Below are 15,817 nucleotides of genomic sequence, written 5' to 3'. Positions count from 1 at the left end.
AGCCCCTCCCTCAAATGCCCGCCTCCCCGAAATGCCCCCCTCCCCAAGTCAGGTTTAGCTGTACTTGGGGCAGGGGGCAGTTGAGGGAGGGGCTGGGCCTTTTCTCTCTGACTCCCACCACTGTGCTGTGTTCTCCAGTAGCTTGAGCTTCCTGAGGCCAGTGATCATAGTCTTTCTGTTTTTAGCTTATGTATTTATTAGATACTCCATACATGTCTGTTAAATGAAGAAGTGGCCCCTGGGATAATGTTACTAGAAGTCTGAAAGCACCCAGTTTTGTTTGTATGAGAAGAAACAACTTATCGCTTTATTTTTTGGGTTTCTCACCTCCCTCTAGCTATGTAAATTTTTGTTTAAGCTGTAGCTAAGTGTAACTTGATTTACCTGCGCGACTCATTTATTCAACCTAGTAATAACTTGACATGTAGTTTCAATTTGAAACTGATTGAGTTAAGGAGACCTATATGCCTTCTGTAACATGACCCTTTTAAATAAAATTTAGTAGTTCATTAAATATAAATGAAGTCAGTTTTATTATCTAACTGGCCTAGTATTTTTCTTTCCGGCATAGACAGTGTAGGTTTTGGTTTGTATCCAATCCAGCAATTTCCTAGCAAAGTGGCCATAAGGAAGTTACCTAATCTCTCCCGAATTGTATTTTGCTCACCTGCAGAGTAGGGTAATAATATCTACCTGGTCGATGGGAGGATTACAGGAAATAATATCTGCAAACTGCTTGTCCTATGTGCAGCCCCTTAGAAGTCAATATATTTTGAGTTATTTCCGCTTTAAGTAGTATTTACATGTAGAACGAGGACTGATTATTAAAGGGTGAATTTCCCCAAATTTTTCTCATGCATTGAATACCTTGAAATCTTTAAATTCCCCTATTACATTAAATTCCCTTTTTATATTACATTGTCTGCCTTTTCATATTGTACAATTTCTTTCTAGTATGTTTTCTTTTGTGATAAGAACATATTCATTACATATTTTAATGATCACCCATATTTTAAAACATTTTTAGCTTACTTCTTCACAAAAGGGAAGTTAGAAGAGTATCTTTACAAGATTTTGGCACCCACCAATTTGGACTCCAAGTTGATCTGAGTTTCAATTAGTTACTCTGGTAACATCTGCTTTATTGGTAGTAGTTAAGTTTCAAAAACCAACAGACCTACTAAATGTTTCATTTGTCCCTTTGAGATTACTTAACTGTGCTTAGGGAAGAATTTTAGTCTGTGTAAGATGATTAGGTATTTTCCTTATAATGTTTAATGGTAAATTTTTAAGCAATTAAAAATATCTGAAAAAAGGAGTCATATAGAACTGAATGGTTATTCACCAAAAGAGGATCCTGTTGTTGGTTTACATAGATTATTTTTGGAAGATATGGTTCATGTGAGTTAAGAAGACCTGAATTCAGGACCAATTACTATACCTGTATCTTGGTAACTTGCTTTCCTGTCTTTGGGTAGTTGAGCCAGTTGGCTCTCTTCCAAAATACATTTGGGCTACAAGGGAACTGCCTGCTTCAATAGCTGGTATGCAGGATTAAAGAGAAGATGAATGTTGTTTTTGGCAGCAGCTGCTGTTTTGTTCAGGGCAGCTCTAATACCATTTCGTAGGTCTGTGCATAAAGAAAATGAGCTACACAAACACTTCACTCTCTTTTTGACTTTGTGAAGTCTGTAATGTGGACCCTGACAATGCATATTTTAAAATCACTTCTCATATTCATAGAGAAAAAAAGGTTTTTTTTCTGTATTTTATTTTTTTGTTTTTCCAAGTTCAGAGGATTGGTATCTTCTGGTTTCTTGAACAGCATATGTCCCCCTGATGTTCTTAGGCTGCATGCATTTTAATTTCTACTGAAGGAAAGGAATCTGCAGTGTGACTTATGTGTCGCAACACACGTTCAGATTAAGTCCATGGTTTGTTTTGGGGGTTTTGTAGCTCCTTTTCCTGGCATGTGGCCTTTTACTGTAAGGAAAGCTCTGTGTTCAGGAGGGATTGGTTATTGAGTGAATAGTCCACTGGAGTCTGCTGATGTTCGTTCTCAACAAAAATGAAAATTAAGCAAGACCTTTGCCTTTGAGGTCTTCAACCTCATCTTCTTGTAAATTCTTCCCACCCCAGACTTCTTTAACGTACTTTTCTAGTACTGTCTGCTACTGTTAAAACCTGCTCCCAGAAAAGGAGCAGCCACATCTGTCACTGATGTTAACATAAATTTTAGTCAGTATTACTTCCCTCGACCAGAACTGTTTCTACTGCATGCCTTGGTTGTAACAGTGCACACAGATTTCTCATTATTTTTTTTTCCTAATCATGTAAATAATTTGAAGGCAACATTTAGCAATGAAAGGATTATTGGAATTTTGTGTGTTGCGGGGAATACATGGGGACACTTTTGATGCATATTTCTAAAAACAAAAATCGAGAACTACCCAGGACAATATGTGTCTACACAATGAAAGACTATCCAGAAATGAGGGGTTATCACACAATGAGCTTGACCTAGAGAGAAAAGTTGTACAATGATAAAACAAAGTAGCCAAAGAAAAATGTCATATACAGCTGCAGAGAATGTTAACAGAAAAAAAAAATAGATGATTACCCAAACTGAAAAGATACATTTTAGAGCAGAAGTCACAAACACAGGGACATTTTGCTGCAGGAGTATATCTCCATTAGGGTGTGTGTGAGCGTGTGTGCACACCCACACATTTAGGCACCCTATTCCCTCAGAGTTTCCAGAAATTGTAAGAAGAGGAAGAGAAAACAAAGATAAATATTTTGTTGATATATTGGAACATCTCATTTAATTGGAAGTCAATTGTCTGTTAACTGAAGCTACTCTAAACACAGTTCAGAACTAAGAAATAAATGAAAAAGGTGTGTGAACTCAAAGTCAGTGTCAAAATATTCATGTGCTAAACGTCATACTCTTTGTTCATGGGAGATTTACTCTATAAAGTCTTTTCTCAGAAAGTTTTACTCAAACATTTTTGAAGTACTTGTCTCCTGGTTTCCTAGCCAATGCAAAGCCCGTAAACCACACAGCAAATAATTGCATAACACCCATAGTTTGAATAGTTTCTCATTTGATTCTTACTACTAGCTCATGAGATGGGTAAGGCAAAAATTATTTTTCCTATCATTTTATAGGCTGATAAATGGATACTCAGGGGGATTAGCTGACTTGTTTGAAGTCACATGGGAAGGGGCTGAGAGATTTTCTGGATCCATATTCTGCCCCTGGTTTCCAAAAGCGTTTTTTTTTTTTGTTTTTTTTGTTTTTTTTTTTTTTATTTCTTCTTGCCCTTGGAAACCTTTGTTTAAACAGAATCTTACTCAGAGGCATGAACAAATAAAACAACAAAAAAAAGCTGAGCTGCTCTGCTTAAAATAAAGGGTGCGGGCCAAGAATTCTGGCAGAGGCAATTCACTTTCCTCATTTGGAATAGCTTGACCATCACAACACTACACCTTTCATTCATTCATTCATTCATTCCAAAAGTATTTCAATTGAGCTGTGTTTTATTTTTCTATTGCTGCTGTAATAAATTACCAAAAATTCAGTGACTGGCCAGGCGCAGTGGCTCATGCCTGTAATCTCAGCACTTTGGGAGGCTGAAGTGGGTGGATTACCTGAGCTCAGGAGTTCAAGACCAGCCTGGCCAACATGGTGAAACTCTGTCTCTACCAAAAATCCAAAAAAAAAAAAAAGAAAAAGAAAAAGGCCAGCCGTGGTGGCAGGCGCCTATAATCCCAGCTACTTGGGAGGCTGAGGCAGGAGAATCACTTGAACCTGGGAGGCGGAGGTTGCAGTGAGCTGAGATTGCACCACTGCATCCCAGCCTGAGCAACAGAGAGAGACTCCGTCAAAAAAAAGAAAAAAAATTTTCATAATTTTGAAGATCAGATTTTCAAAATAGGGCTCACTTACATCAAAGTATCAGTTGGACTATGTTGCTTTCCAAAGGCTCTAGGGGAGAATCTATTTCTTTCTCTTTTCCAGCTTCTAGAAGCTGCGTACATTTCTTGACTCTTGGTCCCTTCTCTCTATTTTCAATGCCAGCAAGGACATGTTGAGTCCTTTTCAGGTCACGTTTCCCTGACTCTTCTTCCATCATTGCACCTCTCTCTGAACAGAGCTGGAAAATAGTCTCCATTTTTAAGTACCATGGGGATTAGATTGGACCCAGGGAATCTAGGATAGTCTCTTCATCTCTAGTTCTTAACGTAATCATGTCTGGAAAGTCCATTTTGCCATGTGTGGTGATATATGTTGTGTTCATCATCAAGAGTTCAGGAGACTAGAAATAGGCATGTTAGCAGTAACAATATGTTGCAAGTAATGACCTGACAATCTGGGGGAAACAGGAAAACTAAGGAACAAACAAATGAAACCTAAAATAAATTTTTAAAAGTTATGCAAACAAGTACAGTAATTTGGAACCACTTGGAGAAGGGAAGTTACAACTACATAACTGAGATACTTTGAAAGTCTTCCTTTTATTTGATGAACCTGAACTGTCAAAGAAAAGCAAAGTTTAATATTTCAATTCACTGTTTAAGAAATCAAAGTGTGTGTACAATATTAGAAAGACTTCTGTGTAGAAAAGTTAATACTGAAAAATTTCTTTTTTATATAAAGAAGTAAGCTCTGCATTTCAGCTCTCTCCTGAGTGTACTGATGAAGGAGGTATCATTACTGCTTGGCAAAAATCTCAATATTTTCAACTTGATTACCTCCCTGTCCTAATGTTTAGCTATGCCAGAATGAATTCTTTAATTTTATGAAAGGTGGATATTTTTAATGGTAGCAAAGTATATGCAAAATTAAATTACAATATGAATTTATTTATAATGGCTTTAAAATAAAGGGCTTTACGAAATATAGGTTTTTCAGAGATATTTGAATGTTCATAAGCTAACATAGATTTAATTTTAGCATTGACCCAGTGGATTTTTATAAAATGAACAAAACCGTGTCTTTGTAAGATATTGAATTTAACTGATTCAAAAAAAATTTATGTTGCCCTGATCAAATCATTCTTCAATTATTATAGCAGTCTGTGTAGATACATTTTAAGAAACTATCAAAGGACATATATTAAAAATTATGATGATTTGAATAATGTAGACTATTCAGCTGTGGCATGGAATATGGAACAGACTTGTCTCCATATGCTTGATATTTGCAAAAGTATTAAAGTTTTAGAGATCTGCTGTCGCATCACAGTTCTCACAAATCATCTAACAGATTTGCAGGAGTTCTGGGACAGTGTAGAGGGGCTAAAAGGACAGGAGTTAGAATTGGACAGACCTTGGCTTACTGATTTCACCACTCAGAAGTCACCAAATCTCCCTGTACCTCAACTCCTTCATCTTTAAAATTAGGATATATGAAAGTTATTTTTTTCCTTATTAGATATCCAAGATGCTTGGTACATAGTAAATGTTCAGTAACTTTTAGCTCTATTCATGGAATTGTTCCCAAAACACCACCAGCATCTGCATTCACATTCCGGCACTCTGCCTGATAGCATTGAACTACCTATACTCCTATTTAAAGCCACACTTTCTACTTGAGAACTGAATCTCACCCCTTCTTTCCTGCTCAAGGCTGTTGCCCAAGCAGTCCCCTCTCTTCTGACCTATATTGCCAATTGCTTCCTCCTACTGGATCCTTCCCATAGGCATATACACATTCTGGTATTTCAACCTTCTTACAAATAAAACTCTCTTCACCCCCAATTTCTTGCCAGCTACTTCCCCATCTTGGTTTTATTTATTTATGTGTTTGTTTATCCAGTTGCTGTCCTTTGAAGGAAAACTCTTCAAAACAGCTGTTCATACTCACTGTTTCTGGTTAGTCTCATCTCTTGCTTTCTAAAACCCACTGTAGACTGGCTTTTTCCCATACCACTTCAATAAAACTGCTCCAGTGACCTTAATGCTGCCAAACCAGTGGTCAGTTATCAGTCCTTGTCTTACTCGACCTATAACCAGCATTTGACATAGTTTGACCCTATTTTCCTTAAAGTAATTTTTTGAAGTCTTGGCTTCCTTCCATGATCTTTTTGCTTTGCTCTCTTGGACTCTTTTGTGGGTTCTCACTCTTCTGTCAGATCCCTTAAGGTTAGAACACCATAGCATGCTCAGTCCTTTGTTCTTTTTTATACTTTACTCACTCCCTTGGTGATCTCATCCACTCATTTGCTTATATATGGAAGGCTATCATATTTATATCTGCACCCGAAGTTTCCCTCATAAGTCCAGATTTAAATATCTTGACCTGGCATTATCACTAGAATATCTCAAAGACATCTTAAACTTAACATACTCAAAACTTAACTCCTGATCTGCCCCTAAACCTTCTCTACCCCCAGTCTTCCCCATATCAGTTGATGGCAACACCATCTTTCCAGTTGTTCATACCAAAATTGTTATAGTCATCTTTGACTCTTTCTCTCAAATCATACTCTGTCAGGAAATTCTCATGGTTCAGCCTTCAGAAGATGTCCAGAATCTAACTACTTTCAGTCAATGTATTACTATAACCCTTTCTTGATTGGATTACAGCAGCAACCTTCCAACTTGTCGGTTTCATTTTCTACCTGTTGTCACCCTAAAGTCTATTTTTATTATAGCAATCAGACTGATCTTATTTAATTAATTTATTTTTATTCTGAAGTATATATCCCTCCTCTGCTCAAAATCTTGCAATGAATCCTATTTTATTCAAGTAAGAGTCAATGTCTGGGCAATAGGCTTCAACGCCCTACATGAGCTGTCCTCTTCATTGTATCTCTGACATCATCATCCTCTACTGCTCCCTAATTTACTCTTGCTATGTCTTAAATAACAGATACCTTAAATAGACCTTAGGACCTTGGCACCAACTTTTCTCTCTGTATGCAGTACTCTTCCCACAGATGTCTGCGTCGATCACTGCCTTAGCTTTGTCCAATCTTTTGTGAAATTTTGTCTTCTTAACGAGACACTTATCAATATTACCCTGTTAAAAATTTCAAGCTGTTTGCACCCATACTGCAATCTTTGGAAGGAAAAGAGTACAGTTCGTTCTATGGCTCTTCTCTAGACTCAGAGATGCCTGGTGATTTGACCCTCCCTATAAGTCTTCTTTCAACAAGGACTCAAGAAACTTTTAGCTGTACACTATACTTCCTCCAAGAGAATTCAGCTGAAGTTACTAGGTAGCAGGCACTGATGTGTGCTTTACTACAAGCATATATCATGCACTGATATGTATTAATATTTTATTGTTGAGACTGGTACTGGTGGGGGTAGCTGCTCTAGAAAATGAATAGAAGTTCATGCCATATCCCTAAAAAGCTGCTCAGCTAGCAAGGTATAAGCAGAAGGAATGATTCTACCTACCCAACATCACCTGTCATTGCCACACATATCTTGAGTGTTCAGTGATTTTCTGATATTAGAGATGGCCTGGGAGTCTGCTCTGCTTGTGCTGTATGTACTCTTTTGTTACCTAACTTTTTTTTTTTTTTGTGATGGAGTCTAGCTTTTGTCGCCAGGCTAGAGTGCAGTGGCGCAATCTTGGCTCACTGCAACCTCCGCCTCACGGGTTCAAGCGATTCTCCTGCCTCAGCCTCCCGAGTACCTGGGATTACAGGCATGCACCGTCACGCCCAGCTAATTTTTGTATTTTTAGTAGAGATGGGGATTCACCATGTTGGCCAGGCTGGTCTCGATCTCCTGACCTTGGGATCCGCCCACCTCGGCCTCCTAAAGTGCTGGGATTACAGGCATGAGCCACCACACCCGGCCAACCTAACCTTTCTTAAAACTCAGCAGTACACTTGGTGCTGGGCAAAGCCTCCTGTGACTCATGACTGTGATTGTCACTCTGAACCCAAGATCACCAGTAAGGCAGAGTAGAAATTATGATCCCAATCCACTTTACCTTGCTCTAATCTTTTTTTTCCCATAGCTTTCGACACCTTTTGACATACTGTATAACCTAGTTACTTATGTTTGTTGATTAAGCCTTATGAGGGCAGGATTTTTTTGTTCATTATATAGGCCTAGCACCTAGAACAATGCCTGGTATATGCCAGATGCTCAGTAAATACTTGTTAGACGAATGAGAAAACAAATGTTTCTTTAGTATTTATTCAATGCAAGGCGTAAAGGATTGTGAAGACCAGTAACAGAATTTCTGCCGTTACATTTCTTTGAGCCAAGGATATGATTATGGTCATTTCTGAGATTGGTGCATTACAGAGATCATTAGAGAAAGTTCCCAAATCACATCAGAAAGAGGGGCTTAGAGAAATATATTTCCAGGGAGGTTACGTCTTAGCAATGACAATATAAAAGAAAGCTGAGTTTAATAAATTATATTTACACATGTGAAGGAAGACTGTGTTATTAAGGGAGAGTTTGTATGTAGGGGTTGTCTGTCCAAAAAGAAGAACCCTCAAACGGAGATAATTTATACAACTTAGTCTTCACTGTGGTCCAAGAAAGATGATACTATGAAGAGTGTGACCCACAATGCTAGAAGTAGCCTTAAATAAAATTATGCAGGATTACTGCTAAAATAGACCACGGTGGTAAGGGAATAAAAGGATTTCAATTTTGAATACAAACCACTATATCCATGTAATTAGCATTGTAGTTTTAGAAACTTTAGCAAATAATAATCATTATTTGTTCTAGTATAGTATCTAGTTAGCATGCAGATATTAATTGAAAATAATAATCCAGTTCCTTTTAAATATGGCTAGCTATGTAAATAGAGAAGATTTCTAGCCATGTGCATCTGGACTCTTGTGTAACTTTAAGATTTTACAGAAGAATGGTATCTCATAAAAGAATGTGCACATATTTTAAGATGTCTTCACATCTGCATGGTTTTGTCATGCTGTTTATTTTTCCTGGAACGTTCATCTTTTCTTCGTCAGCCCTTGCAAATCCTCCTTGTCCTCCTAAATCCGGCCACAGTCACATTTTCTTTCTGGCTTTTCTTGGCACTGTTTTCCTGCAACTGGTTCTCCCCGTTAAGGTTAATTGATTAATTGCTTCCTCTTCTGTGTTCCCAAAGTGTTTATCACAAGATGTGGGTGTTATTTATTTACCTGCCTCTGAGTTTCAAGGGCATCTTCATCATCTTTGTTACCCTAGTGACGGGCGCTGTTCCTGTCGCATAATACATATTCAATAAATGGTTATTGAATTTGAGCATCAGGATATATTTTTACCTTGACCACTGATTGACCCAGCAAATATTTATTAAGGACTTTTTATATGCAAGACACTGTGTTATGTGTTGTGAAGATACTACAAAGATAAATCAGTTGCACAAGTTCTTGAAACTCTATAGTGTAATAAGGAAAAATAAGTCATGCATAAAAACAACTAAATACATGACAGAAAATGTTATTTTCAAGCTGATGTGTAGGTTATGTGTGTTCGAGAGAGAGAGAGAGAGAGAAGACAGATTACTTTCTGCTAGGGTTCAAGAATGCCTTCCTATTGGCTAAGGAAATATTTTTCTTAAGTGGCTAAAAAACTGTGTTTCAAAATATTCTTTTGATGTCTCACAAATTAAGTGGAATTCTCTTAGGTCTAAAAATATACATCTCTCTCACTTTAACTTGGTGTGCTATTGTAGATTATTGGATTAAAGCACTGCTCAGGGATTATGCTGCTACTTGCCAAGCAGTCTACATTTAAAGTACAAAATAAGATGTTTCTTTTGGTGCCATAAGGTATACATTTTATGCATTCTCTAGTTTTTAGAAGACACCCTAAGGGCTAAGTCTTTAACATGCTGCCACAAGTTTATTCCTAATTGCCATTGGGATATTGGCTGAAGAAAGTTTTTGACAAAAGTTAACAATATTGTCATTGAGAGAATAATTCAAAATGGATTTTAACTAAAAGCTTTTTAAAACTTTGGTGAGCATAGCTGGAATGCGTAATATTTAATTGCATTCAAGCCAATAACATATATTAGACTGGTCTTTTTGTGCATCAAGGCATTAGATGTTAAAAGTTAGAATGATTACAGATTTTAACTGATGATCACCGAGCAATTTTTCTGTTTTCATTTAGACTTGGATTCTCACTTGCATTTATCTTCAGCTGCTCCTATTTAATCCTCTCGTCAAAACTGAAGGGATCTGCAGGAATCGTGTGACTAATAATGTAAAAGACGTCACTAAACTGGTAAGTAAGGAATGCTTTACCGTGCTGTGTAAAAAAAGAGCTGTGGCTCTTTTTCCTGCGCTTGTTGATAAAAGATTTAGATTTTTCTTGCCCCAAAGTAATGTTTTCCTATGGTGGGGAAAGGAATCACTGGGTTACTATAAAGGGTTTATAGAAAGCAGGTAGTGAGATATTTAGGGTCATGGACAATTTGTTGGTAAAACTGGCTAGTTGCGCACCACTGCTATGACTGCTTCTTTGCTGGTCTTCTCTCCGTCCTTCATAGGCAGTGAAGGACCTTGGAGAGTTCGCTGTGTGCTGATGGGCTTGCCCCAGCTTGTTCCCCATAATCTCTCCAGTGGGTTCCCCAGCATGTTCTATTTCCCCTTCACATGCCTTCCTACCTTCTTTAAAAAGCCTAACGAAAGGAAATCTGAAATGGCTATTCTCCCAATTCTATCAGCAGGAAGACCCTGTCACATGTCAGTGGGTGTTTGCTCCTTCAGGGAACATAGAGAGGTGATTCATTGCCCGCATGTTGAAGGGACTCATCTCCCTGGTTTGTCACATTGAACTCTTCCCTCAACAAAAGCATTTGCATTGCTGCCCCAAGTCACTGCCAGCTCCGTGCTATGCTTCTCCAGATGCTTTCTCTCAAGATCAAGCCACAGAGAGGGCATAACACATCTGGAATGCATCCTTCCCAACCCTCACGATCTAGGGGAGATCTTACATGCTTTTTTGAATCATGTGTGATTTCAGGATGAACAAATCTTGAGAAGCAATTTTTTAAATTCCTGGTTATTTAAATACTGACTAGAGAACCGAGGTGATGCGAGAATAGGTAAGAAATGAGGGTTGTGATATGGAGAAAAGAATGAGAAGTTTATTTTTTGAGGTACTGGGATGAGGAGTAGAAGGGGCTCTATTTATATTCCCTCCTCTTGATATATATTTTCTGGTGTATATGTTTTATTTTGGGTTTATAATAGAACTTCAAAACAGAAGTTTAAGGCCACTGTTGAAGTCTTGCTAGCTTAGCCTCAATATAGAATTAGAAACACACAGACACAATTTATACAAATTCCTTAGGACCCAGAGAGTTCAGGTTTAAAAGCATTCTTCCATGCAGCAGCAGCAGATGTATCAGTATGTCTTACTTGAGGGCACTGTGAGCAAAGCCATGCAAGAGTTTCCTGCTATATACCCAGTTAGCTATTGTGTATAGGGATGGGGGTAAGGGGGGAGTATTTTTTTAAAAAGACATACTGTTTAAAAATACATCATGTTTTTTTCGTTGAGTGCTTGTTAGTTTGTCACCCAAGAAACAATACTAAAAGGACAGTATGTGTTTAAAATCTAACTTTTATGAATGACCTGGATTCTAGTCTAGACTTAACATGTGATGGCTGTGTGACCTTAGTCAAGGCACTTGACCCCTTCTAGCCTCAGTTTCTTCATCTGTTAAATAGAGATAATATGTCAGCGGGATCTGAGGATAAATTGTAATAATGCAGCCTAAGCCCATAGTGAGCACAGTGCCTGGCACATAGTAAATATTTGATACGTGTTAGACACTGTTACTATTTTATGATTATGTGAACTTAGGGAAGAGGAACCATACTAAGTGCCTCAGTTCAGAGCTGAAATGAGTGTCAGGTGGCATTACTGGAAGTAGGATGGTAGTAAGCACCATGAGATCAGTTACTACCTTAGCTCCCATCTGACTACTTATGCCCATGCCTAAATTCATTTATCGATAAATTGTTCTCAGATTCTAGAAGCTATTGACAAGACCAAGCAGAATCATACAGAAAATGTTATGGTAAACTTGTGCAAGATGACCTAGTCTAGCAAACATGCACATGATCTTAGTTTTCTATAAGGAAGATAAAGTTTTTAGAGACAAGATGAAGGAAAAAATAAGTCTACAAAGCAAGATAGACCCTTGAAGACGTAATGGTACAAAACTACTTTTTAACGTATGTTATCTTAATACCCAATGGGCTAAGTCAGTTATTGGCTAAATTATTCATCTGGGAATTTTAATGGTGATATGAGAACGGCAGGGAAAGCAAAGTAGATGATGTTCATTAAATGTTCACTGGGTGAGTGAAGAAGAAGAAATGATGTGCTTTACTTTAGTGAGCGTCACAATCACCTGTCATGCTGATGAAAATTATGGGTACCTCTATTCACAATAGCAAAGACTTGGAACCAACCCAAATGTCCATCAATAATAGACTGGATAAAGAAAATGTCGCAAATATACACCATGGAATACTATGCAGCCATAAAAAAGATGAGCTCATGTCCTTTTCAGGGACATGGATGAAGCTGGAAACAATTATTCTCAGCAAAATATCACAAGAATAGAAAACCAAACACCACATGTTCTCACTCATAAGTGGGAGTTGAACAATGAGAACACATGGACACAGGGAGGGGAACATCACACACTGGGGCCTGTTGGGGAGTGGGGGCCTGGAGGAGGGATATCGTTTGGAGAAATACCTAATGTAAATGACGAGTTGATGGGTGCAGCAAACCAACATGATATGTGTATACCTATGTAACAAACCTGCACGTTGTGCACATGTAACCTAGAACTTAAAGTATAATAATAATAAAAAAAATTACAGGTACCTGGGACTACACCAAGAAACTGCTTTGGTAAGTCTGAGAAAGGGATCCAAACATCTATATTTTCAACAAAATTCTGAAAGGAGGCTTAAGAGCAATTGCTCTAGATGGTCTCTTCTGTCATTGTTTAGAAACCAAAATGTCTTGACTCTTATTTAATCTCAGTTCCTATTATGACTAGTTATTATCTGTGTTGTATAGATTTATAAGGATGCCAGATTAATACAAATCTTCAAAATATGTTTAAAGTAGGTCACTACTTTAGAACCAGCAGATCACAGTCTCTCAGGGACTTATTTAAGGTACAGCTCTAAGGGCATCACTATACTGAATCTCAACTTGTGGAGATGGGGTATAAGAACCCTAATGTTTCCAACTACCGTCTACATAAAAGTTATTTATGTAGAAGTATCAGGACTGCTTAGGCCGTAATGTTTATAGAGTGTGTGTGTGTGTGTGCGCGCGCGCATGTGTGGTGTGTGTGTATTTTAACGTTTGAAAAGAAGTGGAGTGTTCCTATCCTAACTTGCTAATTTCATTTATTCAAACAGCAACATGAGTGACTGTTGAGATTTATGGATGTAGATAATCACAGCCTTTCTCTATACATGGTGGGGCAGAGCATCTTGATGGAAGTTGGGAATACTAGGTTGTTTTAATACCAGCTCCACTATTACTTGGCTGTGTGGCCTTGGACAAATCACTGAATCTTTCTGGCATTCAATTTCCTAATTTTTCAAATGAGGAACATGGACATGATCAATAGTTATTAATCTAGGGCTGATAAACTTCAAATGCTTACACATGAAGCTCTGAACTGTGCTGCCTTCGTATGCCTTATGTTCATTTCTGAGGAGAGTGTGTAGCTTTTATCATTGCTCAGAGAAATCTATGACCCCAAAGAAGATAAGAACTACTAAATTAGAGAAATTTGGAGGCCCTTTTCAGATTTGAAATTGTTTTATTCCATAATGATGTTTTTTCAGGTTGCTCCTCTTGGAACAATTCAATAATGACTCGACTAAAGGAGGTTATATAGGATGAGAGGAATTTGCTTTGCAGACATAACCTTGCTACATTTTATGTGAGGGAAAGAAAGTGGCCTGACAGTCCATTTTTGCCTGTGCTCACAGTTATTCCTTCAATGGAAATCATTCCTTTGCAGCCTCTACCAGTTTCATCTTTGCATTAGGTGGCAACCTGCACTGTGCCCACACACGTTAAGTTTTTTTGCTTGAAATGATTCTCATGTCACAGAAGCACATGATTTATGACTTTAATGTCAATTTTTTAAAAAATTTCTTCTTGAACACTTTGTACTGCCCCTACAGTCCCCATGGTTTTTATTCAAAATGCTTCTGGCCTGTTTACTAAGCATAATAGTTCATCTATTTACATAACATTTTGCTTTGTTTCTAAAAAAATGTTGCAAGACTTGTTTTAAATGGCAAACTCAGACTTACCTAAAGAAAGGGTCAGGTATCTGGGAAGAGGATGAATCAAGCTTTTATAACTTGTATCTGTGGGATAATTAGGTTGCAGCTTTTAGTAGTTGTAATTGTTCATATAAGAAGGAAATCCAGATATTGAAAAAGTTCAAACTAGTTTTCTCTGTGTATTCTCCCTACTCTTCTCTTTGTTTGTGATGACTTTGTTTCTTCATTTGAGGCAATTTGACTCAATATGATTTTGTTGCTAAAGAGAAAAAATGTTTTGTCTTTAACTTTCTATTGGGTAATGACTTGTCTTCCTCAAAATGTTTCTTAAGATTCCATCCCCATCTCGTACAGGTGAAATTACTCTGTCTTTTCAAGGTCAGTCTACAAATTGGTAAGATAGCATTAGAACAAAGGAATCTGTTGTTTTCCTGTTCTTGTGGTAGGCACTTATTTCAAGCTGGCTATATTTACACATGATTCGTGGAGATTAACGTAATGAGAGATTATAAAAATATCCTCAGATAACACATTTTTACACTTTGAATAGACAGTTTTGATTAATTCTGATTACTTTTCGTCTTCAAATATTATGTTCCTCAAATAGAATTACCACTGCATTAAAGTGAAGAATTGGAGTCTCTGAATGTCCCCATTTCTGGATGAATTCTAAGCTTTCCTTCAGATGACCTAGGTATATCATTAATAGTGAAGATTTCACATAATTTTGTTTGACCTTCGAAAAATAATTGTTTGAAAGATAGTTTTCAAATTTTATTTTATTAGGTTGCAATATTTAGCATTTTAATTTCTGCTCCTGTGGTCAGCAGAAAATTCTTTCTCTATTTAAAGCTAAATTTAGGACATTTTGTATTTTAAAAAAAGGACTATTAGAAAGAATATTTATTAAAACTCTAGATAGATTGCTGTATTATCAAGCGTCTCAGTCTTATTGTTAGGAAAACATTGTTCTTCCTTTATAGAATAAACTACTTGGATAATATGTCTTCTGCTCCTTGAATTTTTATGTTTATCTTTTGTAGAGATGTGGGTCCCATTATGTTGCCCAGGCTGGTCTCAAACTTCTGGCCCCGAGAGATCCTCCCACCTCTGCCTCCCAAAGTTCTGGGATTACAGGTGTAAGCCACCATGTGCAGCCTGCTCCTTGGTTTTTTAAAACAATAGTTATGAGTACATAGACACTATGCAGAAACACTTTGCATGGATTGTCTCCTTTACTTTTCATAACCTTACAAGATAACTATTTTTAGCCCCAGTATATTGGTTAGAAAGCTGAGATCTAGTGGTATTTAGTAATCTGATTATCATCACTTGGGAAATAGTTGAGTAGAGGTTTGACCCCTTAACTACCTATCGTTGAGGCACAGTAATGCAGTTCATAATTTATAATGCCTTCCCAGTAGTTTAAGATGTTTCAACTACAATTAATGAATTATCATTGTAACCTACTGAATTTTATTTCCTGAATAGTAGTCACCTTATCTTACTGTGATTAGGAAGCTATCATATTG

General features: G+C 37.3%; 1 protein-coding gene across 2 annotated transcripts in view; it reads left to right on the top strand.

Annotated features, from left to right (window-relative positions):
• The window catches only part of KITLG (KIT ligand), a 77,032-nt gene that overhangs the window by 24,250 nt on the left and 36,965 nt on the right, over window positions 1-15,817 (top strand). For both annotated transcript variants that reach the window (XM_024257267.3, XM_002823566.5), the window contains exon 2: window positions 10,114-10,227. In XM_024257267.3, coding sequence (XP_024113035.1) covers window positions 10,114-10,227 — 114 coding nt within the window. The remainder of the gene's footprint in view (window positions 1-10,113; window positions 10,228-15,817) is intronic.

This window comes from Pongo abelii, chromosome 10, assembly GCF_028885655.2.
Source record: "Pongo abelii isolate AG06213 chromosome 10, NHGRI_mPonAbe1-v2.0_pri, whole genome shotgun sequence".
Taxonomy (NCBI): Eukaryota; Metazoa; Chordata; class Mammalia; order Primates; family Hominidae; genus Pongo; species Pongo abelii.
The sequence above is the reverse complement of the archived record's forward strand: the minus strand, read 5'-3'. Positions and strand labels throughout refer to the sequence as shown.